Source organism: Emydura macquarii, unplaced genomic scaffold, assembly GCF_026122565.2.
Source record: "Emydura macquarii macquarii isolate MOO-44397 ecotype Brisbane River unplaced genomic scaffold, CSIRO-AGI_Emac_v2 contig_1390, whole genome shotgun sequence".
Lineage (NCBI taxonomy): Eukaryota > Metazoa > Chordata > Testudines > Chelidae > Emydura > Emydura macquarii.
Genome location: NW_027131527.1, coordinates 1853965 through 1878670, shown reverse-complemented (window position 1 = coordinate 1878670; position 24706 = coordinate 1853965). Strand labels below are relative to the sequence as shown.

The 24706-nt window shown below is 39.1% G+C and overlaps 1 protein-coding gene across 1 annotated transcript in view; it reads right to left on the bottom strand.

Annotated features, from left to right (window-relative positions):
- The window catches only part of NRG3 (neuregulin 3), a 752789-nt gene that overhangs the window by 38606 nt on the left and 689477 nt on the right, over positions 1-24706 (bottom strand). The window contains 1 exon segment of the mRNA XM_067552466.1: positions 12668-12770. Coding sequence (XP_067408567.1) covers positions 12668-12770 — 103 coding nt within the window.

The window sequence follows — 24706 nt, the reverse complement described above, 5'->3', positions numbered from 1 at the left end:
TGAGATAGCTATGCTGGCAGAGGTCCCTAGTGCAGACGCAGCTGACACCATCAGAAGGAGTTTTTTTGTCAGTGTAGGAACACCACCTCCCCCAGCAACGTTAGCAGAAGCCTTCTCCATCAACAGAGCTGCATCTGCACTAGGGTTTTGTCAGCATAACTATGCTAGCCAGGGCCATGTTTTTTTCATATCCCTGACAGCCCTAGCAAAGTTGACATAATGTTGAAGTATAGACCAAGCCTGTCTCAGCGCAAAAACCACCCTTCATACCACCAATAGATTTGTGACAGCTGTTGACTGTCAGCCCAGATTTGGAAGGAGCTAAGTATTTTCAATAAGATGCTGAACTGAAATAGGAAAACCGGAGGGAAGAAATAAAATTTTCTTCCTTTTTTGTGTTGAAATTTGATGTTTCAGTGAAAAACTCCACCAAATTTTGAAAATATTCCACCAATCTAGTGCTGACTTCCCTCTGATGCCAACAGCTGCAATGGGAATTAAGGACTCACAGCCCCTTTCAGGTTCATGCCTTAGATGACCAGAGAAGTTTGAACAGCCTTGACAGCATGCTGACATCCCAAGCCAGAACTAATTGCTGACCTGCTCATTTAGGGTATGACCAAAGTCCAAGGGGAGTCTTTTCACTGATTTCAATGTGCTTGCTGTAAACTTTCGTATTGGGGGGGGGGGGGGAAGAAGGGAGGTCTTTGTCTGGAAAAAAAGGGGGGGAGGCATTGCCCATTTAAGGGTACCCATACAACAGTTGGGCAAGAGGGTGGAAGAGGGGACAGGAATGGCAGAAAGCAGTTGGGCCCAGGTCTGGAGAAGGTCACTGCATTGCTCTTCCTGCTGACCAGAAGCATGGGGGAGGCAGGCATTGCCCTCTTTTACCAGGATCAGTCTGGCAGCAGCCACCCACCCATGAACTTGGCAGACAGACAAGTCTCCCTCTTGACCCATTGTGGGCACTACTCTAGTTGCCCATTTTCCTGGGTGGAGCTTGGAAGGAATTTTATCTTCCCTGCTTGATTGGCGAAGGTGGGGGTGATTTTTTGCCTTCCCCACAGTGGGTCTGGAACCCTGTGGAGTGAAGTAGGGGGAATTAGGTTAGAATGTTACCATTTAGTATTTAAAATTTGAGGATGATGTCCAGTGCAGGTAAGCATTGGGGCGTCTACATCTCATACAGTGGGGAGCTCACTCCCTTCCTTTAACTAGTCCTCTTTAAGGAAGGGTTAGGGGGCTTAGATATCTAGAAAAGAGGGAGTCGACACTCCACCTTTTATAATCCCCTTTCACATCAGGCAAGGGGAGGGGGGAAAAAAACCCAGCAACAGAATAGCTGGGACCTGGTTGAGGATCATGAGGAAATGATTAAGGAAAGGATGATGACCTGCACTGAAAAATTGTTGCTGGGTTCTCCTGGATATTTTAAGTGAATAAAGTTGCAACCTAATGAAACCAAAACCATTGCCTCTTGTATTTTGTTCTGCAAGGGCCGGATAATGAGGTTTGGATCAGGCCCCTATGTAGGAGTAAAGAGAAGAAGACTCTCTTGAATGGGTCAAAAGAGGAGATTTGGAAGAAGGATAAGTTGCCAAAGGAAAGGAAAGGAAAGCAGGTGGCAAGGAAAAGGAAGGAAAGATGATAATGCTGGTCAAACAATGAAACATATTTTTTGTTGAAAGTATAATTCTTTTTTGTTGAAATTTATAATTTAAACAAAGAAATTTTGAACAAAATTTAATATAGGCAATGTTTGACCTCTTCCACAAAATAAGCCAGAGTTAAAAATATAAAAAGACAAAAGAAATTGGGAAAATAAAATGGGAAAGTGAACTGTGACCAGAGCTGGACTCAATTTGAGATAACAGTGGTGTATTCAAGTAAACCCTGGCAATTTTGGTCTCAGATAATTGTGTATGAATTTCAGAAACAGAAATTGGGTCAGATAGTTGTATTAAATTGTATCAGAGCATCACTTACAGACACACAATCAAAGCCACACTTCAGATATATTCAAACATTGCTCGGTCAGATATTAAGGGAAGTGAAGTTAAATTATAAGAAAAACAGGTGAAAGGAAAAATTGTGAGTACTTCACAAAATTTTATCTTAAATAATATCCTGCTCTTTGCTCACCCTTAGTTACAACAGAAAATCAGTAATGGCAAAAGTTCTACCCACGGAAAACAGGCAAAATGAAAAATAAACAAAAAATAAGCATGAAACTTGGAAAAAGGAATTCACTCACCCATTTTATCTGTATGTTGTGTACTGACCCTGCAGACTTTAAGCCAGTATGTAAAGTTACCAATAGGAGTACTTGTGCTTAAATCACAATAGGGCTGGAGCCCTAGGCCTTGCTTCACACAGGCATTTAAGCACAAGCTTAATTTAAGAACTTGTTTAAAAACCCATTGGGATTAATGACTTAACTGATTGTTTCTTGGAGCAGCTAGTTCTGAAACCCACAAGAGGAGAGGCAGTTCTTGATTTAGTCCTAAATTGAGCACAGGAGCTGGGCCAAGAGAGAATATAGCTGAACCTCTTGGTAATAGTGATCATATCAGAATAAAATTTAACATCCCTATGTGGAGGTGGGAGAGGAACGGACGAGACCAAAGTAGTCCACCACAGTAGCATTTAATTTCAGAAAAGGGAACTACACAAAAATGAGGATGTTAGTTAAACAGAAATTAAAAGGTATAGTGTCAAAAGTGAAATCAAAAGCCAAAAGTGAAGAGTACTTGTAGTGAAGCTAAGGCTAACTAAATGATTATCAAGACAAAGAGTTAAGCAGGAGCGCCGAATAAGATGGTGGAAACTGAAAGATGCGGCTATTAGAGAGGTATGTGCGACTAGGTTGAAAGACATATTAATCTAAATGGATGTATTCACACCTGAAAATGTAGAAAAACAATGGAGAGAGTTGGAAGATCAGATTAAAAGAGTAGGGGAAGAGGTCTGTGGTTGGTCATCAGATAGGAGTAAGACTGGAAAAGAAACCTGGTGGTGGAACGAAGAAGCAGACAGAGCCATCAAAGAGAAAAAGGAGAAACTACGTAGATGGAAACTATCAGGATCAGAGGCAGATAGGGAGGAGTACAAGAAATCGAAAGTTGCAACGAAGAGAGTAGTAGCAAAACAAAGAGCAAGAGCAATGAAGGAATTTTATGAGAGCTTAGATCAGCCTGGAGGACAGAAAGATATCTATAGGAGAGCTGCGGCCAGAGATAGAGCGAGTAAGGATGTTACTAAAGTCTGAATTGTGAAAGATGAAAATGGAGTGGCACTGTTGAAGGATGAAGAAATAAAAGAAAGATGGATACAGTACTTCCAGTGGCTTATGAATGAGGAGAACCCACGGGTAGAGATTGAGGAAACAGATCGAAGCCAAAATGTAATACAATGTATCAAGATGGAAGAAGTAAAGAGGGTGATACAAGAGATGAAGAATAATAAGGCTGTTGGGACAGATGAAATCCCAGTCGAAGTGTGGAAGTATCTTGGTGACATGGGGCTGAAGTACTGTGTCATGTGTTTAATAGTATTATGGTCACTGAAAGAATGCCTTAATCTTAGAGAATCATAGAATCATGGAATAGTAGAGTTGGAAGGGACCTCAGGAGATCATCTAGTCCAACCCCCTGCTCAAAGCAGGACTAACCTCAGCTATATCATCCCAGCCAGGGCTTTGTCAAGCCTCAGCTTAAAAACCTCTAAAGATGGAGATTCCACCACCTCCCTAGGTAACCCATTCCAGTGCTTCACCACCCTCTTCGTGAAAAACGTTTTCCTAATGTCCAACCTAGATCTCCCCCACTGCAACTTGAGACCATTGCTCCTTGTTCTGTCATCTGCCACCACCGAGAACAGCCTAGCCCCATCCTCCCTGGAACTCCCTTTCAGGTAGTTAAAGGCTGCTATCAAATCCCTCCCATTCTTCTCTTTTGCAGACTAAACAAGCCCAGTTTCCTTAGCCTCTCCTCATAAGTCCTGTGCTCCAGCCCCCTAATCATTTTTGTTTCCCTCCGCTGTACTCTCTCCAACTTGTCTACATCCTTTTTTTAGTGGGGGTCCCAAAACCGGTCACAATACTCTAAATGCGGCCTTACCAATGCCAAATAGAGGGGAATAATCACTTCCCGTGACCTGCTGGCAATGCTCCTCCTAATGCAGCCCAATATGCTATTAGCCTTCTTGACAACCAGGACACATATATATATATATATATAGTACCAATATATAAAGGAAAAGGAGATAGACTGGAATGTAAGAACTACCATGGAATCAAGCTTTTACCTCACACATTTAAGATATGGGAGAGAGTGATAGACAAAAGGCTACAAAATGAAGTGGAAATTGATCGGTGTCAGTTTGGATTTATGCCAGGCCAAAGCACAACGGATACTATCTTTGCACTAAGATGAAAATGGAGAAGCACCGAGAAGGACAAAGGGATTTGAGAATTATGTTTATAGATATCGAAAAGGCCTATGACCAGGTGCCAAGAGAGGAAGTGTGGAGATGTGCAAGAAAGCGAGGGGTTCCTGAGAACTACATCAGATTGATTCAAGATATGTCTGAAACCAAGACTTCAGTAAGATGCTCAGCAGGAAGAGGGAAGAACTTTGAGGTAAAAGTAGGACTGCACCAAGGATCTGCCTTGAGTCCATTTCTATTTCTGATAGTAATGGATGTGGTTACCAAGGGTGTGAGAAAGGATCCCCCGGGAACAATGCTTTTTGCTGATGACATTGTGTTGTGTGGAGGTTCAGAAGAAAACATGGAGGAAAATCTAGAACGTTGGATAAAAATACTAGAGGACAGAGGAATGAGGATGAGCAGAACAAAGACACAATTGTTGATTTGTACATTTAGTGGAACTCATAGGGAATGGGAGGCACCAGTGAAAATTGAAGGAGGAGAAATCAAACAGGTAGAAAGCTTCAAGTACTTTGGATCTGTGGTACAAGAGGATGGTGGTATGGGTGCAGAAATAAAGCAAAGAGTACAATCAGCATGGAACAACTGGACAAAATGTAGAAGTGTGCTTTGCGACAGGAAAATACCCGTTAAACTGAAAGGGAAGATATACAAAACTGTTGTGCGACTGGCACTAACATATGGTGCAGAAACGTGGGCGACAATGTTAAAAGAGGAGACTAGGCTGAATGTGAATGAAATGAGGATGTTGCGATGGATTTGTGGTGTAACAAAGAAGGATAAGATAAGGAACGAGTACATTCGAGGGACTCTGAAAGTGATAGAGATAGCAACAAAGTTGAAGGAGAAGGGATTGAGATGGTATGGACATATAATGCAACGAGGCGAGGAATGTGGAGGGAAAAGAAGATGGAGTCTCTGTTTCTTATGAGAACTGATCTATAGGAATGGCTGCAAAAGCCTGAGATGGAAAATGTCTTTCTAGCAGCTATTTAGTCTAAGAAATTTTAGCAGTAATGAAATAGTTATGGGACCTAGGTGCCGGCAGGGGTGGAATGCGGAGGAAGACCTTGCAACTTAGATAGGGACAGTTGAAAATACTGGGCCAAAAATTCCTAGATAAGCAGTTTTTTTTAGTATGTATTGCCATGGAAACTGTGACATAAAAAGACTTGTTTGTGTAAGGCTATAAAAGCTTTTAGAAATGAATGTTTAAGGTCGCCCCTAGCATATAGGGACCACCTTCTTTACGTAAGGAATAAACTCTTGATTTTGCTAAACTGCTGTCTGGCTTAATTTGGACCATCTGCTGGTCAACGGACATGTAAGTAAGGACCCCTGAGTTTGGGTTCTTCCACAGGACCATGTGACGAGAAGAGTGTTGGAAATGGAGCCCCCAGGACCACAGAAGAGAGGAAGGCCAAAGACCCCGTTGAAAAGATGTGCTGAAAAGAGACATGAAAAGTGTTGGACTTAAGATAGAAGATACACAAGATCGTATCAGATGGAGAAGGACCATAATGAACCTTTTTGGTGACCCTGCTTAGTGCGGGAAAAGCTGTAAGAAGAAGAAGAAGTGTCAAAAGTGAAATCCCTGCAAGCTGCATGGAAACTTTTAAAAAACACTGTAACAGAGGCTCAATTTAAATATATACCCTAAATTCAGAAACGTAGTAAGAGGCCCAAAAAAGTGCCATTGTGGCTAAACAACAAAGTAAAAGAAGCAGTTAGAGGCAAAAAGGCTTCCTTTAAAAAGTGGAAGTTAAATCCTATCAAGGAAAATAGAAAGAAGCATAGACTCTTGCAAGTGAAGTGTCAAAATATAATTAGGAAGGCCAAAAAAGAATTTGAAGAACAGCTAGCCAAGACTCAGAAAAAGTAAGAACAAAAAAAATATTAAGTACATCAGAAGCAGGAAGCCTGCCAAACAACCAGTGGGACCACTGGACGATTGAGATGCTAAAGGAGAACTCAAGGAAGAAAAGGCTATTACGGAGAAACTAAGTTAATTATTTGCATCATTCTTTGAGGCTGAGCATGTGAGGCAGATTCCCAAACCTGAGCCATTTTTTTAGGTGACAAATCTGATGAACAATTCCTGATTGAGGTGTTATCAGAGAAGGTTTTGGAACAAATTGATAAATTAAACAATAATAAGTCGTCAGGACCAGATAGTATCCACCCAAGAGTTCTGAAGGAACTCAAACGTGAAATTGCAGATCTACTAACTGTGATATCCTATCATTTAAATCAGCTTCTGTACCAGATGACTGGAGGATAGCTAATGTGATGTGTATTTTTTAAAAAGGCTCCAGAGGTGATCCCGTCAACTATAGGCCAGTAACTTCAGTACTAAGCAAATTGGTTGAAACTACAGTAAAGAACAGAGTTTTCAGACACATAGAAGAACACGATTTGTTGGGGAGGAGTCAACATGGTTTTTGTAAAGGGAAATCATGCCTCTCCAATCTACTAGAATTCTTTGAGGGGGGTCAACAAACATGTGGAAAAGGGTGATCCAGTGGATATAGTGTACTTAGATTTTCAGAAAGCCTTTGACAAGGTCCTTTACCAAAGACTCTTAAGCAAAATAAGCCGTCATGGGATAAGAGGGAAGGTCCTTTCCTGGATCAGTAACTGGTTAAATGATAGGAAACAAAGGGTAGGAATAAATGGTCAGTTTTCAGAATGAAGAGAGGTGAATAGTGGTGTTCCCCGGGGTTTGTACTGGAAACATTACTGTTCAACATATTCATAAATGATCTGGAAAAAGGGGTAAATAGAGAGGTGGCAACATTTGCAAATGATACAAACCTACTCAAGATAATTAAGTCCAAAGCAGACTGTGAAGAGTTACAAAGTGATCTTACAAAACTGGGTGACTGGGCAACAAAATGGCCGACTAAATTCAATGTTAATAATGTAAAGTAATGTACATTGGAAACCATAATCCCAACTATATATATAAAATTATGGGGTCTAAATTAGTTGTTACCACTCCTGAAAGAGATCTTGGAGTCATTGTTATAGTTCTCCGAAAACATCCTCTCAATGTGTAGCAGCAGTCAAAAAAGCTAACCGAATGTTGGGAAAAATTAGGAAAGGGCTAGATAATAACACAAAAATATTATATTGAATCTTTATAAATCCATCGTATGCCCACATCTTGAATACCGTGTGCAGATCTGATCACCCCATCTCAAAAAGATATATTGGAATTGGAAAGGTACAGAAAATGGCAACAAAAATAATTAGGGGCATGGAAAAGCTTCCATATGAGGAGAGATTAATAAGACTGGGACTTTTCAACTTGGAAAAGAGATGATTAAAGGGGGATATGCTAGTGTTCTATAAAATCATGACTCATAAGGAAGTGTTATTTACTCATTCTCATAATATAAGAACTAGGGGTCACCAGATGAAATTAATAGGCAGCAGGTTTAAAACAAACAAAAGGAAATATTTCTTCGCACAATTCTTAGTCAACCTGTGGAACTCCTTGCCAAAATATATTGTTAAGGCCAAGACTATAACAGTGTTCAAGAAAGAACTAAATAAGTTCATGGAGGATAGGTCCATCAATGGCTATTAGCCAGATGGCAGAGACTGCCTTTTGCCAGAAGCTGGGCATTGGCAACGGGATGGATCACTTGATGATTACCTGTTCTGTTCATTAGCTCTGAAGCACCTGTCATTGGCTACTGTAAAAGACAGGATACTGGGCTAGATGGACCATTAGTCTGACCCAGTATGGCCATTCTTATGTTCTTAATGGTAAGCATGTGTTTAAGTGCTGTTGTGAACAAAGATGCTTTACTGAATCAGGGCCATAGATTGTAAGATTTTTTTAGGAGGGATGTGGTGGTATATAAATAATGGTCACACTTTACATTAAGGTTCCAGTTTTAAATAGTGTACAAAGGGTTAAAAATTGATTAACAGACACTATAAACATGCTACAAACATGAGTTGTAGGTGGTTTGAATTCATTAGGAGAAGGAGGTAGAGAGTCGGGGGGGGGGGAGGAGGAATGGTTTTCCCATACTGTGAGAATTTTTGAGACTTAAATTTTTGCCATCCCAAATGGGATGAAAAGTTGAAATCTCAAAATTTTTTACAAACTGCAAATCTGAAAATAATTCAGATCAGGTCAATCAAAATGTTTTGTTTTGATCAGTTATACATATTTTGTTTCTATTTTCACCATTCTAATTATTTTTTACCCTACATTAACTTAATTTTTTTAAACAAAGTTATTTTGACCCAGAAAATGGAAGTTTTCATTTTGAAAATGTCAAAATGGGATGTTCCAATGATATTGAATTTTTTTTTTTGCAAAAATATTTCAAAACAGAACTTTCATGGAAATGAATCCTTTCCTGCAAACTATTTTGATTTGGATGAAGCAGCATATTCCAATGGAAAAACATTTCAATTTCTGACAAGCCAAGGTCAGAAGTCACCAACGCACCTGTTGGATTCTATAAAAATCAATAAACCATTTATTAAAACATCTATATAAATTGTTAACCTTTTATAAACTATTTATAAATAGAACCGTCGTATAAAATGTGACCTAAATAATGATAGCCAAACAGATTACCAAAAGTAGCACAATATGATTAAATTTTTGGATAAAATTTTATTATAACAACAAAATCCTCATATTTTATGGGTGTGTGAGAGAGAGAATGTAGGGCTTTCTTTCTGGATGGCCATGCTTCTTCACCTACAAAGTTATCTAAGGAAACACACATTCAGCTAAGCTCTTGTTACTTTTAACATTTGGAATACACCGAATTGGAAGTCTAAAAGTTTATTTACCAATAAAAAAATGATCAACCATTTGAATTTTCATCCTATTTGATGGATATGCAACCTGGTGTTTGTGTTAATATACACAAATTATGGGTTTGTGTATATTAAATTCCAGCAACAAGTTGTAAGATGTACTAAAAACTATAAAAGCCAAAAACAGCTGGTCTTGGCTGGTTACTATTTAAAAATCATTAGACAATTAAAATATTTATTTTGAGTTTTTATTTGCAGAACAAATGGGTCTTGTATTCTATTTTACAGATGTTTTGCTAACAGATGCTATAAACTGCTGTTATAACGGCTGCTGCCCTTAAGTAAGAAATGATGATTCAAGTCATCAGTGTCCATACAAATCAAAATCATATAGAATAGTCCAGGTTCTGTTTGCAGTACTCTCCCTCTATGTTTAACCCTTAAAATACTTCCCTGATTACCCCCAAATGAAGACTTGGAGGGACAAATTTGTAAATGAATCTTTTATTTCCTCTGGTAACATATTTTAAAGGTTTGGTATTGTTTTTTTAATATCTATATTGAAAATACAGGGAGAAGTATCAAATGAGGCTTGCAGCAGGAACATTATTTGTCAGGTTAAGTCACTCTAGATTTTATTAAAGTAAATGTTATTTTTTTCCTAACACTATCAGAGATTCTCTGAGAGTAAGGCAAAGGAGGTAATATCTTTTATAGGAGCAACGTCTATTGGTGAAAGACACAAGCTTTTGAGCTTCACAGAGCTCTTCTAAGGTCAGATCAGAGATTCTCTGACTTTTAGGGACATTTAAATGTTTTGGACATGCTGTATTTAAATATAAATATTGCCCTATATATATATATATATATATATATATATGTGTGTGTGTGAGCCTGGGGCTCTGAATGTGTGGGAAGGGCAAAGCCAGGAAGAGATGCAGACCCTCTGGTGTGACTGGCAACTACCTTTCCAGAGGAAGGGATCCCTTGGGTTATTGTTACCTGAGGTGAACCTGAGAGCATGACACCAACGTAGCCAGGCTGTCAGGGAGCAAGAATAGGTCCAAAGGCGGGGGGAAGGAGTGGGGGAGAATCAGGTTGGTGACTGTTTCCATGCATATAGCCTGGTGGCTATAGTGGATCCTCCAAGATATGCTGGTTTTGGAGGAGGAGGAAGTCAAATCCATAGTGTTTCCAGCCATCAAAGAAGGGTTTGGACAAAACTCTGCAAGGACTGCAAAACATATAGGGCTCCATCCAGCTTCTTCTCCACCTCGGACCTAGTCCAGCCATTTCCATGCATCCATAGTGCCTCCAATCACTCCCTGCCTCCTTCAGACCTGTGACAAACCCAGTCCACCACCTGTTTGTGTGGCTACATGGTCTCCGATGCCTTTCCTGCAGGCTAAGGTGGGTCCCAGATTTCCAAGAAGCAAAAAGAGGAGGCAGGTTAGGGAATTCAATATCTGATACAGTCCGGTAGTGTTGGAGTCAGATGAAGCTACCTTTGGGGAGTTAGGGATGGCACTCTGGCTGGTGGGTTTGGTTTGTTTGTATGGTGTGTAAAGCCTCAAGGAAATGGGACAGATGGCAGACACACCATTTTCATAGGATTTATTCCAGCAACAAATTCCATGTAAGGAATATAAAGGTGCCACTAGAGCAATTTGCTCTGGATACCAAGGAAGAATTAAGTTCATTCACCTGCAATCAGCAGTGACAGTATTGTTTGATCTCCCCAATTCTCTCAAGCTTCAGCTCCCAGATCCTGGCACAGATACCTGTTCCTTCTCCATCCCAGCTTCAGCCCTTCCCAATCCCTCCTGAATAATGATTCAGAGTCACAAGTCTGTAAACAAATTGTAGCAACCCCAGTTCCTGCACATCAGTCGCCCTTCCTGCTCTTCCCCAGGCACTGTAATGGGATGGAGTGCTAATCTGATCCAGATTCCCACCATTCTTCCACAGTGGTGCAAAGGGGAATGCACACAGTTAAGCATCTGTTTTTGTCTTTTGTTTTGGGTTGGTTTTTTTTTTTGTTTGTTTTTTGTTTGTTTTTTTGAGGAGAGAGGAATGTTTCTCTCATTGTTCCCATTGGCTGTATGTATGTCCTTCCAACTCAGCATTTAATTGCTCTTTCTCTCAGCATCCTTTCCATGATCTAGCTAAATTCCCAATCCCATCTTGGAGGGACAGCAGCTCCTTGCAGATCTGAGCTATGAGCTAAAGCATGCTTTCTATGGCAAAGCTACATGCTGTACTCATAATATTCAATAGGAAGAAGTTGTGCATGGAAAAAAAGGAGCAGGGAGAGAAAAGTTCCATCTCTTTATCTATATCTATATCTGTATCTGACCGAACCCTACATTCAGAGTACTTTGGAAAAATTAAGGTATCATATCAGTGTGAATGGGCTTCGATGAAATGTGAACTAACCTCAGCATTCACCTGAAATGCGAACCAAAGCTTTCTTGAGGTTTGACAAAGCTTTATTAACCTTTCCTATTATTTTTCCCTATTTTCATACAATGCCTGCGCACTTCCTGATTTCATCTGAAAATGGAAATGACAAAACATCATAAAGGAGGCAGTTTTCATTAGATTTTCCACTGAGTTTTGCAAACACAAGAGGTTTTGATAAGCATCCAGGTCTCTTCGCTGCAGTGTTTACAACTTAAATTCCATAGAATTAAATACAACTCAACAAATAATATTCAAAGATAATGATCGGTAGGGAAGAGAGAAAAAAATTAAACAATGGCAAGAGAATGCAGCTGTTTGGAAAGCATTTTATCACAAGGGATAGACATTGTATAGCTGCTTTCATATATTTCTTGCTTGTTATTATATTAAGCTTGATCAACTAATCACAAAGTATGGTCCATAGAATGCGAGAGATCTATCACCACTTGTTGGGGGCTGTGGAGATGTAGCTGTATATGTGGTTCTAACACTGCTCCTTGTTTCCAGCTGTTTCCAGAAACAGAAGGGGAGCGAGGGGAGGGGAGATGCAATGAAGCACAAAAAGAGAAGATATGATTAACCTTTTGTTTTCTGTTTTTTTCCCAAAAGGAAAAAACATTATTGCACTATAATATTGCACTTGATTTACATTGGTGTAACTGAGATCAGGATCTGCCTATAAACATCTTAATACTGAGAGGCACAAATGAAATTCAAGGAAGATAGAATTTCCTGCTAGTTCAAGGGAGACAGAGTGTATTCTTTGCTGATATCAGAAAAAAGAATACGAAGCACTTGTAACGCCTATTTTTGTGTGTAGATGCGGGTACAGGGCCTGACAAAATCACCATGGATAAACCTGCTGTTCTAGACTCTCTTTAAAGGTGTTACCAGTTTACAATATGCTGGAAAGCCATGAAATAGGACAGACAACACAACAAACACATTAGACCTGGGCTCTTACTTTGTTTTGAAGTAGAACGCAGCACAGAGAATGCCCACTATGACTATGCCAAAGACGATACAGGAAATAGACAGCACCTGGCGTTGGTATACTTCTTCGCTCTCTGTGGAGAGTAAAATTGAGAATTATGATTGCATCAAAAACAATATCTGTGAAAAAACGGTAGTCAATATTTTCACAAATGACAGACAAATATGAGAGATTTTGGAAGTCTGGTTCAGCTAAGCACTCAACGGTTTTGATGCTCTTCTGTCACTCTGGTCTAGAAAACAGTTAAGAAGGCTCACAGTAACATTGCCTCTCATGAGATTTCCTGCTAATGGTTCTCAAAGACACTGCAAAAAATATAATTAAAACGATCAAGGATATTTAATTTTATCTTTGGCCTAAGTGGTAATTTCCAGTCTTGACCGGTACCATTCTGGATATCTCAGTGGAACAAAAGGTTAAGGAACCTGGGCCTAAAGACATAGCCAGGACTGAGCAAAGCCTGTTAAGTTTCATAAGGCTCACTAGAATTCAAGCATTTTCCTTACTGAAAAATGAATTTAGTTTTTGTTTTGACTAAGTGGTGCTATCATCTCTTGCTCCCCATGTCATGCCCTGGATTCCAAGCTTACAAACAATATAAAACACTGAGTGATTTACAGAACATTAAATCAATAGAGTTGGATGAAATCCAAAGACTCTGCTAGGCTACACTGCACAGGACATTTCTTTCATGGAAGAGTCTTAATGTAATTTCCTTGATAAACTTCATCATCTTCTAAGTAATTTGAAAGCAGAAATTGAATGGAATTAAAAAAAATCTAGACAAACGGGAAAAAAACCACACACATGAAAAGAAACATCAGCTGGTTAATGCAGAACAGGAGTTCCACATATTGAGGTTTATCAGTAGCTCCTGAAAAGTAAGGCCTCCCCTTCCCCTGACTTTCCTCATCCAGGATGGCAAGGTGTCAAATAGCTTGGTTCATGTCATTATCCTTTCACATATTACAGCAGAAGATAAGGGCACAAGACTGCAGGAAAATATGGAAATATCTAATTGCCAAAATATGTTTTCTGGTGGGGGGGTAGGGAGAACACAGAGGTGATGTATGCAAGTTTGTGAGACCAGTTGAGGTTGATTATCTCTGTAATAGAGCTGATTAAAATTTGGTTAACATAAAGGGGTTTTCTTTTGTTTTTATCAAAAAAGGAAATATTTTAAAACAATATAATTTGTTTTTTTTAAAGTGGTTGATTTTTAAAAATAAATCTTTTTCACAACACTTTAATCAAGTTTGTGATTGAAAACATTAAGCATATTGTTACAGAATTTTTTTCTTTACAGACAACCTGACTCTTGGTAAATGAAACACTTCAATAAACTTTTCAACGCGTCTTTTTTAAAACTCCAAAATAGAAACTTTTTGACATTTTGATTTTTTTTCAAGAGATTTTTTTTTTAAATTCTGACCAGCTTATCTCCATAGACACATTTAATAATTTCAGTTTTCAATGAAAGTTACTTATATTTTGCCTTGGGAGAATAGTCTCCTGTCATTTTTATACCTTTGGTTGAAACTGTAGGTGTTATGGATGCTCAGTAAGGCATGGTACAAGAAATGTGTGATTCATAGACAAACCCAGCTTTCCTGTCTAGGTTTAGAATCTTTCAGTGCATCAGGGTGAGTTACTAATACTGGACCCAATCCTGGAACCTTTACATGTGTTGAATAAGGTAGTACTAAACCATAAAAGGATTATCAGAATTGGGAGAATGGGAGTTTAAAAAACATAAAAGTTATTCTCTTTCAAGATATTACATACCTAAAGGTAAAATCCTAAATCCATGAGTTGTACATAATATTTGTTTAGTGATATAGTATGTAATATTGGCAGAGCATTGCTAAATATTGAGGACTGCACACGGACAGCAGTCTTCAATAAAGTATTGATTGCTAGTTACTCAGGGGCAAGAATTTAAACACTTCCCCGCCCCTCTTGGTAACTCAGTTGTACCATTAATAACTACCTGAAACCGTAAACATGGCCATCTATCACTTGAAAGGTCTTTGTCTGGGTCCTTTATCTCCTAGTCATAATATATTGTAATATAATCACAAATACAAATGTTTATTTTCTTCTACTAATTCTACTGCTTGTTCAAGGACAATTAGTAAAGCGATTCAATGCCCAGTCCTATCAGATACCGACAACTCCCACAGACGTCTCTTGCATTGAAATCTGAGATCCAGAAAGCAACAGTAATTTTTATACAAACACACACACTTGCACCTCCTTTATTCCTCCTTTATTCTCCCTGGAAACACTAAAGTTCCATAAGAAATCAACACAGGAAGACACTGGAAAATTGGAGTGAATCCTGTTCTCACGCCTTTTTTTTTTTAAAGGTCAATTTCCAAACAGGCTTCGATAAACTCCAGATCTCCACTAGATGTTGCTGAGCTAAACTATGTATTTTCCTGGTGCAAACATACATGAACACTGAAGCAGGATTCTCGTTTATTACCCATTCCCATGGTTGCATACCTATGTCTAATCCTGCAAAGGGATCCATGCAGGTGGACCTTTATGCCCAGATGGATGATTAAGTCAATGTTCAGTAGTAAACTTTTGGAAGAACAGAGCTACGAACATTTCAGAGTTACGAACAACCTACATTCCCAACAGGTTCCTAATTCTGAGGTTCTACTGTATAGTCATTACAGAGTTTTCCAGTTTCATGACTTCCAATCTTTTGAGTAGTTACCAGCTTTGGTAGATTTTGCCTAAGACCAGAAATAAAGTTTGTTCACATACACACTATGGCTACAGCTCTTGCGGTGGTGTGAAGGGTATGTGCAGCTACACACCCAGTGAAAAGCAGGCTGCATCCACCCTGCAGTGTATAGCTATATGTGTCAATGAAAGGATCTTGCAGCGGGAGCTGCCAGACCCTTTCTTCGACACGGGGAAAAGCTCTTTGTAGCAGGGAGCTGCCGGAGCCTTTTCCCATTGCAAGGAAAGGCTTCGGCAGTGGGTAGCTGCCGCTTACAGCAGGGAGCTGCAGGAGCCTTTCCCCATTGGAGGGAAAAGTAGAAGGGGAGGCACTGCTTTGGCTAGTAAAAAGCTCTATAAGGTACATACCCACAGGGTTCTGGAGTATCTTTACTCACCTAAGCTTGCCTCACCATCTACAGAGCTACTTATACTCATGCTAGGGGAGGTAGTGTAGGAATGTGCTGTATAGACATACCCTATTACACAATAAGTTCACAATTGAATGCAATTTTATAAATAATACCTTCAGATATGGCTATCACAGGGTCAGATCTAAGTTATATTTTGAGTGAAGGCTCAGCTCTATTTTTCTTTTTACCAAACAGTTTTCCAAGTATCTACTTAATGCTTATCCAAACCCTTAGAGGTCTGTGGAACTGAACATTAGGTTCTAATGGCTTACCCAGACACCACTCCCAAATATGCAAGTTCTTTAGCCCTCTTCCTTGTTCCTTTCTGAAATACAGGAATCACAACAACACTGGGCACTCTGCAGTTCTGTGGTACTAATCTCATTTGCCATTAATGGGCTAAACTTTAAATCTTCACCAAGAACTTTCCTGTTTCTTTTGCTACCTGTTTTAGAAAGTATGTTTCATCTGGCTATAGTATATTACCAGTTCTGAATTACTGTCTTGTCAAAGGCAGTGTAGAACACCTCTCTAAGGAAAATGCATTCCAGGGACTGGGAAGTATTATCTTGCTCAGATAACTAAGTTACTGTTTAAGACCTTTGCATAGTAAACATAATTCTTGCCACTGGATTCCTATTCATGCTGATCAGTGTTTTCTTTTTGTTGTTTGCTTTGTACAGTATGTACTTATAGAACTTATTAATGAATGCTACTACATTTTCTTAGCCACTTTTTTTCCGGTGCATTTGTTAAATCTTGGTTTACATACTGGGCCACTTCAACTCATTTCTCTGATGTCTTAAAATATGTAGTTAAATAATTTTATATTCTCTATCATACACCTTCTTTTTAACACCCTTTTTATTGATACAGGGTTAATCAGGATTTCTTTGTGAGCCTTGATGGCCTTGTTGATTTTATTGATTGCCTCAGATAGTTAAAGTACTTCTCTTCAGAATTTTCAGTATTCAGTATTTCCTATAGTAAGTTTAGGAAATAATAGGGAATACTGAAAATATTTAAGAGGCAGCATGATCTATTGGACAGGAAACTTGATTGAAAATTAAAGCTTTGTGGTTCTAGCTCTATTATTGACTTGCTCTGTGACCTTGGATAAGTCACCTCATCTTGATTTTCTTTCCTACCCTTGCTGAGTCTTGTTAGGTTATAAGTTCTGTCCTCATCAAAAAAAGTTTCAATAATTATTTTTTCCATTAAAAATGGAGTTTTATCCTTTTTTCTGCTTTCAAAAATATTGAAATAAAAAAATGGGGAAACATACAGTTTTTCATTTCAAAATTGTGGCACGATTCTTCTCTCTTTCTCTTTTTAACCTCATTTCATCTTTTTCCCACTAGAAAAGTCAGGGGGAAATAAAAAAAAGTGAGAGAAGGTAACATTCTCTGTAAGTGAGAAAAATGAAAATTTTCACACAAAATTTTGAATGAAAACAAAATCTTTTCATGGAAAAAACCACAATTTTTTTTACCAGCTTTATTTGCTATGTATTTGCACAGTGTCTAAAAGAATGGGGCCCCAGTCATGGTGCTAGTATAATACACTGCTATTTTAGGTGCTACTGTAATACAAATACAGACACATACACAAACACATGTATATAAATTTTTTTTAAAGTACTGCTCTCCACTGTAGTATTGGAGCACCATCCATGTAAAATCTATAGCAATAGCTAAGTTCTCAGTGAATTTTATGGAGTTTCTGCTACACTTCTCCCTGTTCAGGGTAGAAACTTCCAGGTTTTCATTATGATTGTTTGAATTTTTTTAATTCACCTTTTTAGGGGTCTGAGGTTGGTTGGGGAGAAGGGTATGTGTTCACCCTTTGAATGCCATTCTTATAATGGAAAGGCCTTTTCATAAAGGAAGGTTTTGCAACATTTCCTAAAGATGGTTGGACTCTGGATCCCTTTGGAAGGTTGTTCCGTAGGCTGATCCCCTTACCTGAGACTGTTTTGTCCCCAGCTCAGACATGCTGCCTTCTGGGCTTGTGATCTACATTGTCCCAGAGAAACACAGCTCTCCTGGTAGTTCATAGATTGAAATTCAGTCTTTAATGTAGGTAAGGCTTGATCCATATACCATTAATAAAACAATAATAAATATATCCTGAGGTTGGCTTATCTGTGGATGCAAAATGGATGGCAACCATGGTATTTCTTATTTATCACTCTTTAACCTAATAATTCATCTCGGTTTAAAGTGTGATTGAAAATAGGGCACTTCCTTCCACGTCTCCATATTTACACACTTTGTTAAATAAATCACCGTAATTATACTCTTAAAAGAAATACTCTAGATACATGCCACATCATCTAATTAACAAGAAAAGATTCATAAGCTGCAAACCAGCATATCAACCACTATAGATATCACTGCTAAAGAGTTACAATAAGAAGTCCATTTAGAGTTCACACAGTATTCAAATAGTATTCTAAAATACCCAAGAAAATACATTCTTGCAGAATCAAAACAGGAAAGCATTGTGATTTAGAGACTTTTGTTTAATAAAAAGCATTGAAAAAAGGAATTTCCTAAAATTTAAGAACCAGACAAAATCACTGAGGCCAATAGGCATTTGGGTCCTGGAGACCAATTCCTGCTCATCAGATGCAATATTGAATTGATTTCTCTGTTTTTATATTATCTACTCTTTCGCCCTTTAAATTCCACAGTGTACATGTGTCTCTCCCCACACCCTCTGTCACCTCATCCTACTCAACCTGACTTTAAATTGCTCACAACAAGACGACAGATCTTTTCTGAACTTATCCCATATATTACTATAGCCATCAAACTGAAAATAATTGCCAGTGATCCATAGAAGTAAACTCTCTTCTTCCAATACTCACTCACACTATGCAGTTACATTTCCTCCTAATTGGTACTGAAAAAAGTGCATATGACATCCCAGAAAATAGCCTTGTTCCTGAGTCTCTTCTGCTACGTTAAATCCACTGATTCTGATCCATCAAAGCTTATGCAAGGACTTAACTTTTTGCTCTGTAAGTAGACTCATTAATTTCTTTTAGGCTACCGAAGGTGTGCAAATGGAGTACATGCTTAAGTCATTGCAGTATCAGGGTCTAGGACTGACAACCTATTTTTTTCAATATTGTCAGTTCCAAAAGACATTGTTTCTGATGTGTAATTGAGACAAATTAGGCCTTCATCTACCAATACTTTTTAATTAAAAGGAAGAGCATTGTTGCAAAGCCTTAGAGAACACCATATATGATACAACCAGTGTAACTGAGGGGAAAAATAGATAGCGTAACTCATTTAATTAAAACAGATTGTGTTGCATTTGTAAATAATTAAACCAATATGGACATTGCTGCCCATGACTGTGAGATGCTTTTACTCTCTTGCATGTTTAGGAACTTACAGCAATACCTTTGGAAAACATTGCACAAAACTATGGAGAACCACATTGTGCAGATGACCTGATAAAATTATAGCGAAACAATAACTCATCAAACTATTCCCCTTGAATCCCTACTTCAGTGTAGATCAACTCAAAATCAAATAGGCCCACAAACATCTAACAGAGCAATTAACTAATAAACTAAAAACTGAAAAATAAAGGTATTTTATTTAAATTTATTTAATTATTTTAAAATATAATGTGTTAGGTGGTATTTACTTAAGATTTGGTTTTTAAGTTTAAATACATGTACATTTATGTTTATAGTGTAATTTCTCCTAAAAACAAAACAAAATCATAATATGCAATCCGTTATCTTCCTCACTCCCATCCTGCTCTGGTTTGCTGAAGATAACTGCATGCTATAAAATACATTTTGAAAAACTTAGAAGCTCCATATCTTCTCATTGGTATGTCTGAGATGCCCTTGCTTCCCAATTGCTTTTTCTTATATAAATGCCAAAGCAAAGTATATTAAAATAATTCTATGCTTAGTCTTCACCACATAAATACCAGGAAATTCAGAGCTAATTCTATCTTCACTCCTAAGAACTGTGACTCAGAATAGAAGAGGCAGCATGGTATAGCGGATAGCTCATTAGGAATTCTAGATTGTACTAATAAATTGTGGGCTGATTTTCTCTGTTCCTTTTGTGGGTATATAGGGAGGGGGACATGATGCAGACAGCCTGCCTCCTCACCTCTGTGTGAACACTAAAGATAATTGCAAGCCATGTGCTAAGGAGTGTGCAGGGACAGTTCCACCTGTGTGCTTCTGCGGGGATGAAAAGGATAGACTTTGGTCCCCCACTTCCTCTGCACCAACCTGCAGACGTCCCTGAAGACACAAGTGGGAGAATGTGGTAACGTATTAACCCTTGCACACTCTCAGTTTAGTGCTGGAGAGCTGTGGAAGGTACTGTGCTTCCTATGGAACAAACTGTCTCTGTGCTCTCCCTGGAATAGGAAGGCTCCATATCACCCTCAATATGGACCAATGAGTAAATCATTAACTCATAGAAGATGGGGGTTAGAAGGGACCTCAAGAGGTCATCTAGTCCAACACCCTACTCCAAGCAGGACCAAACCCAACAAAATCATCCCAAGCAGGGTTTTGTCAAGTCGGGCCTTAAAAACCTCTAAGGCTAGATTCCACTTCCTCCATAGCTAACCCATTCCAGTGCTTCACTACCCTCCTAGTGAAAAACTTTTTCCTAATATCCAACCTAGACCTCTTCCATTGCAACTTGAGACCATTGCTTCTTGTTCTGTCATCTGCCACCACTGAGAACAGCCATATCCATCCTCCCTAGAATCCCCCTTCAGATAGTTTAAGGCTGCTATCAAATCCCCTCTCACTCTTCTCTTTTACAGACTAAACAAGCCTAGTTCCCTCAGTCTCTACTCATAAGTCATGTGCTCCAGCCCCCTAATAATTTTTGTTGCCCTCCACTGGACTGTCCAATTTGTCCTGATCCTTTCTGTAGTGGGGGGACACAATACTTCAAATGTGACTTCACCAGTGCTGAATATATGGGAATAATCATTTCCCTCAATCTGCTGGGAATGCTCCTACAATTGCAACCCAATATGCCGTTAGCCTTCTTGGCAATAAGGGCACACTGTTGACTCATATCCATCTTCTTATCCACTGTAACCCTCAGGTCTCTTTCTGTAGAACTGTTGCCTAGCCAGTCAGTCCCCAGTCTGTAGCAGTGCATGGGATTCTTCTGGCTAAGTGCAGGACTATGCACTTGTGCTTGTTGAACCTCATCAGATTTCTTTGTCTAGGTCATTCTGTATCCTCTCCCTACCCTCCAGCATATCTATCACTCCCCCCAGCTTAGTGTCATCTGCAAACTTGCTGAGTCAACTTGCTAAAGTCAAACTATATCATGTCCATTGCTTTCCCCACATCCACAGAGCCAGTCATCTCATCATAGAAGGCAATCAGGTTGGTCAGGCATGCCTTGCCCTTGATGAATCCATGCTGACTGTTCCTGATCACCTTCCTCTCTTCCACATGCCTCAAAATGGATTCCTTAAATGTCACAGTCTGAACCTGAATTAGTAAGGTGAACAAGATCTGGTCCACTGTATATTATAATTATGTCATGATAATGTCCTCATATATGATATTTGACAATCAAACTTCATAATATTAGTGAGACCATATTTCTAGATAGACTGGCCTCTACCTAGAATAGAAAAGTGTGTGAATGTAGAACGCGGCAAAAAAAGGAGTGTTTTAAATTTATTTTTGGAATGCCTTAGTTTTTGAGTGCAAAATTTCACAAATTCACAATGCATTAGAACTAATTTTTGCATGTAATAGTAAATAAGTATGGTGGAAAGTCATTATCATGGAAAAGTAATGCAAGGATGCATATGTTCTTTAAAACCCTAAAGTCTCAGCTATTTCTGATATAGACTAGTGAGCTGTAAAACTGTATTCTGTGCACGGATGCACCAAAAATGTACTCCTCTACTAAATTATTTCTATCAAACTCCTCCCCTAAAAAATTTCCATTTTTATCTTCCTACATCTGAAAGGAAAGAAAAAGAGGCAAATGTAATATATCTCCATAAATAGAGGTCTGTTAGGAGTGGAAATGCTGACAGTCCCCACAGCACCACAATGGCAAGAACAGCTGCTTATTGTACCATGATATTTTGATTTACCCTTTTTTAAACACTAAGGTTGTAATTCTGAAGCTAAATTGATTTTAAATTTGGTTCCTTATGAACTAATCATTTCCTTTGGTCTCAGGGAAAGTAAAGAATATGTGTCAGCTATAATCAGCACTCAAATCTAACCATCATTATAAGCCTTAATGAGGTAGTTTCAATATAATAAATTCATTAAATCTTAGATCTGAAATAGCTTCATAGTCAGTTAATGGGATCAAGGGGTGACTCGTTCTTTACCAAAAAATGTCTGATATTACTGATTAGGCGTTTTCGTGTATTGACATTCCATCACTAAGACAACATGGTACTATTATCAGGCTTATCCATTCACATTCCATTTTAGCTATCAGTGATAATATCATTCGCTTATCAGTGAAATTCATTATCTCAGTCCCATCAGGCTTGTTTTATTTTGTTGTTTTCCTCCATGAAAAATTCAATCTTAACATCTGTCACGCAGATTCCATGTACCAGAAAATACCTGCCATCACCCATACAAATGGTCTTGGCCCATTAAACGGCTTTCTTGAGCTGCAATTACAACAGTAAGAATTATATTTAGGTGACATTTATGTGTGTGTGTGTGAGAGAGAGGGAGAGAGTGATTTTCCACACATACAGGTCCTACTTTTGATTTTCATAATTTATTTTGGTTTTGATAAATGTGAGGAGAGTTACAAAATAATCTGAAGAAAAAAGCCCAGCTAACTTCCAAACAGGATACTGCCTGCTTGCTTGTGGGAAGAAAGGTAAATGGCTGGCAGAGGCTAACCATTATCAGCAGCTACAGAGCTTTTGTAGCCAATGTGCACAGTGATCTGAATGAGTTAAGAGGGCTAGACTAGCCCCAGAAACCTGACATGCTAAGGAGTTACCTAACAGGCCTGGCAAATCACCTATATTTTTGTCTGCTCTGAGACACTAATAACTGCATTTTAATTTATGATATCTCAGCCACCATCAAGGACAGGAACCAATGTTACACAGGAAAACATGTGCTACCTTCTGGAATTCCTGCTATTTTTGCCTGGAAACTGATTATTTTATATTAGCATCATCTCAGGATAGTCACATCATACCTTATTTCAGTTTCATCCTCAGACAGGGCAAGGTGCTGTGAGCAGACTTAGAGGTGTTCTCAACATTCCCAAAGAAGCAAAGTATTTCTCCCAAAGGGGCAGCAGTGTAACTGGAATGTGAGGCGTCAGAAACGGGGGCTGCACAGATGTGGTAGTATTTGCCAATTCTCACCATATGCATCAGCAGAAGGATGCTGACCAAAAGTTCATGTTTAGCTTACCAAAACTATCCTCTCTAATCAGTGATCAGGAAGATAAAAATCAGAGTTAGAGACTAGGGCTCAGGCCCATAGAGTGAATGCTCCTGATGGCCATTTTCTTGAAATACGATTTCCTTATCCTTTTTGCCTAAAATGGCTGGGATGGGGATATGGAAGGAGTGGAAGAGGAGGTCATAGACCCTGATGAACAGGGACATCAAAATCTCAGTGGCTAAGATGAAGTACAAAATTATTTTGTCCCTTGGTGGCTTGTCCCTTGGTGGTTGTGATAGGAAGCTTCCACTTTAATGTCTTATTTCCCTTCTCAGCACTCACAAAGGACTCACATTGCATGAAAGGGAATGATGATGATGATAATGTTAAAGGTTGGAGCAGAAAGGCTACAGGGCTTGATCTCTCTCACACCTCCCTTAGGCAGCCAGCATCATTTGGGTCCTGGGCTATGTGCAAAACCTAGCATATCCAAAAGCCCCTCAGCAACACCAGGAGCAATAAATCATTCATCGGGCACAGGCTGAACGATGGCAATGCCCCAGTAACAGTAAAGTCATCGGCAGGCGTACGCATGAGAAAGAGTCCCTGTGGGACAGTAGGAGGACACGTTCCATCCCCGAGAACTCCAACTGGTATAATGAAAGGGGATCACCATATCATACTGCTGTGTCTGCCAGGGTAGAAAAGGAAAAAGTGTTTTGTGGAGTGTGTACTATCACGTGGCCTGAATCACTCATCCTTAGTGATATGAGAAGACAGAATCAGGCCCACAAACAGACGTTTATTATCACAGGTACATGCCCTCTAGCATCTGCCTGAGGCAAATGCTGAACATAGTAAATGTAACCGTGACTGACAGGCAAAGGTCTGACTTCATGAGAGACTTGCAGAGAACCACATGACTGCTCTGAGTGACGGTGGGGCCTGTAGTGGGGTGAAAGACTGTACAGGATACAGAAAATGAAGATGACATGGAAGGAACCTTCCAATGTTAAATCAGTTTCCACAGCATGCAACAAGTCAAACCAGCCAGCCAAGTGTTTCAACAGGATGCATGCTGCCTTTGTGTGATACATTGTTGACCACCTTTATCCCATGGCTTTGAAAACAGCTGAAAAGGTTTTGGTAAAAACTGCCACAATATTCACTCGGAGTGAATTTTGAAGGTTTTTCCACAGCTCTCATTGAGAGAAGGAATTGACAGGATTCCCTCAGCCATACCCATTCATTAAGATCTGCTTGGTCTATTAGGATCTACTAGGTCATGAAAGCTTTCTTCACAAACAACTCTGTGTGTATGCACACGTGCACACTCATGCGTACACACATCAATTTTCATTAAGTTATTCCAGTTCTTGTGATTTCTTTTTCTGAAAGCCCTAGTTGCTGAAATCATGTGATAATATCACAATCTCAGTTCCCTTTTTT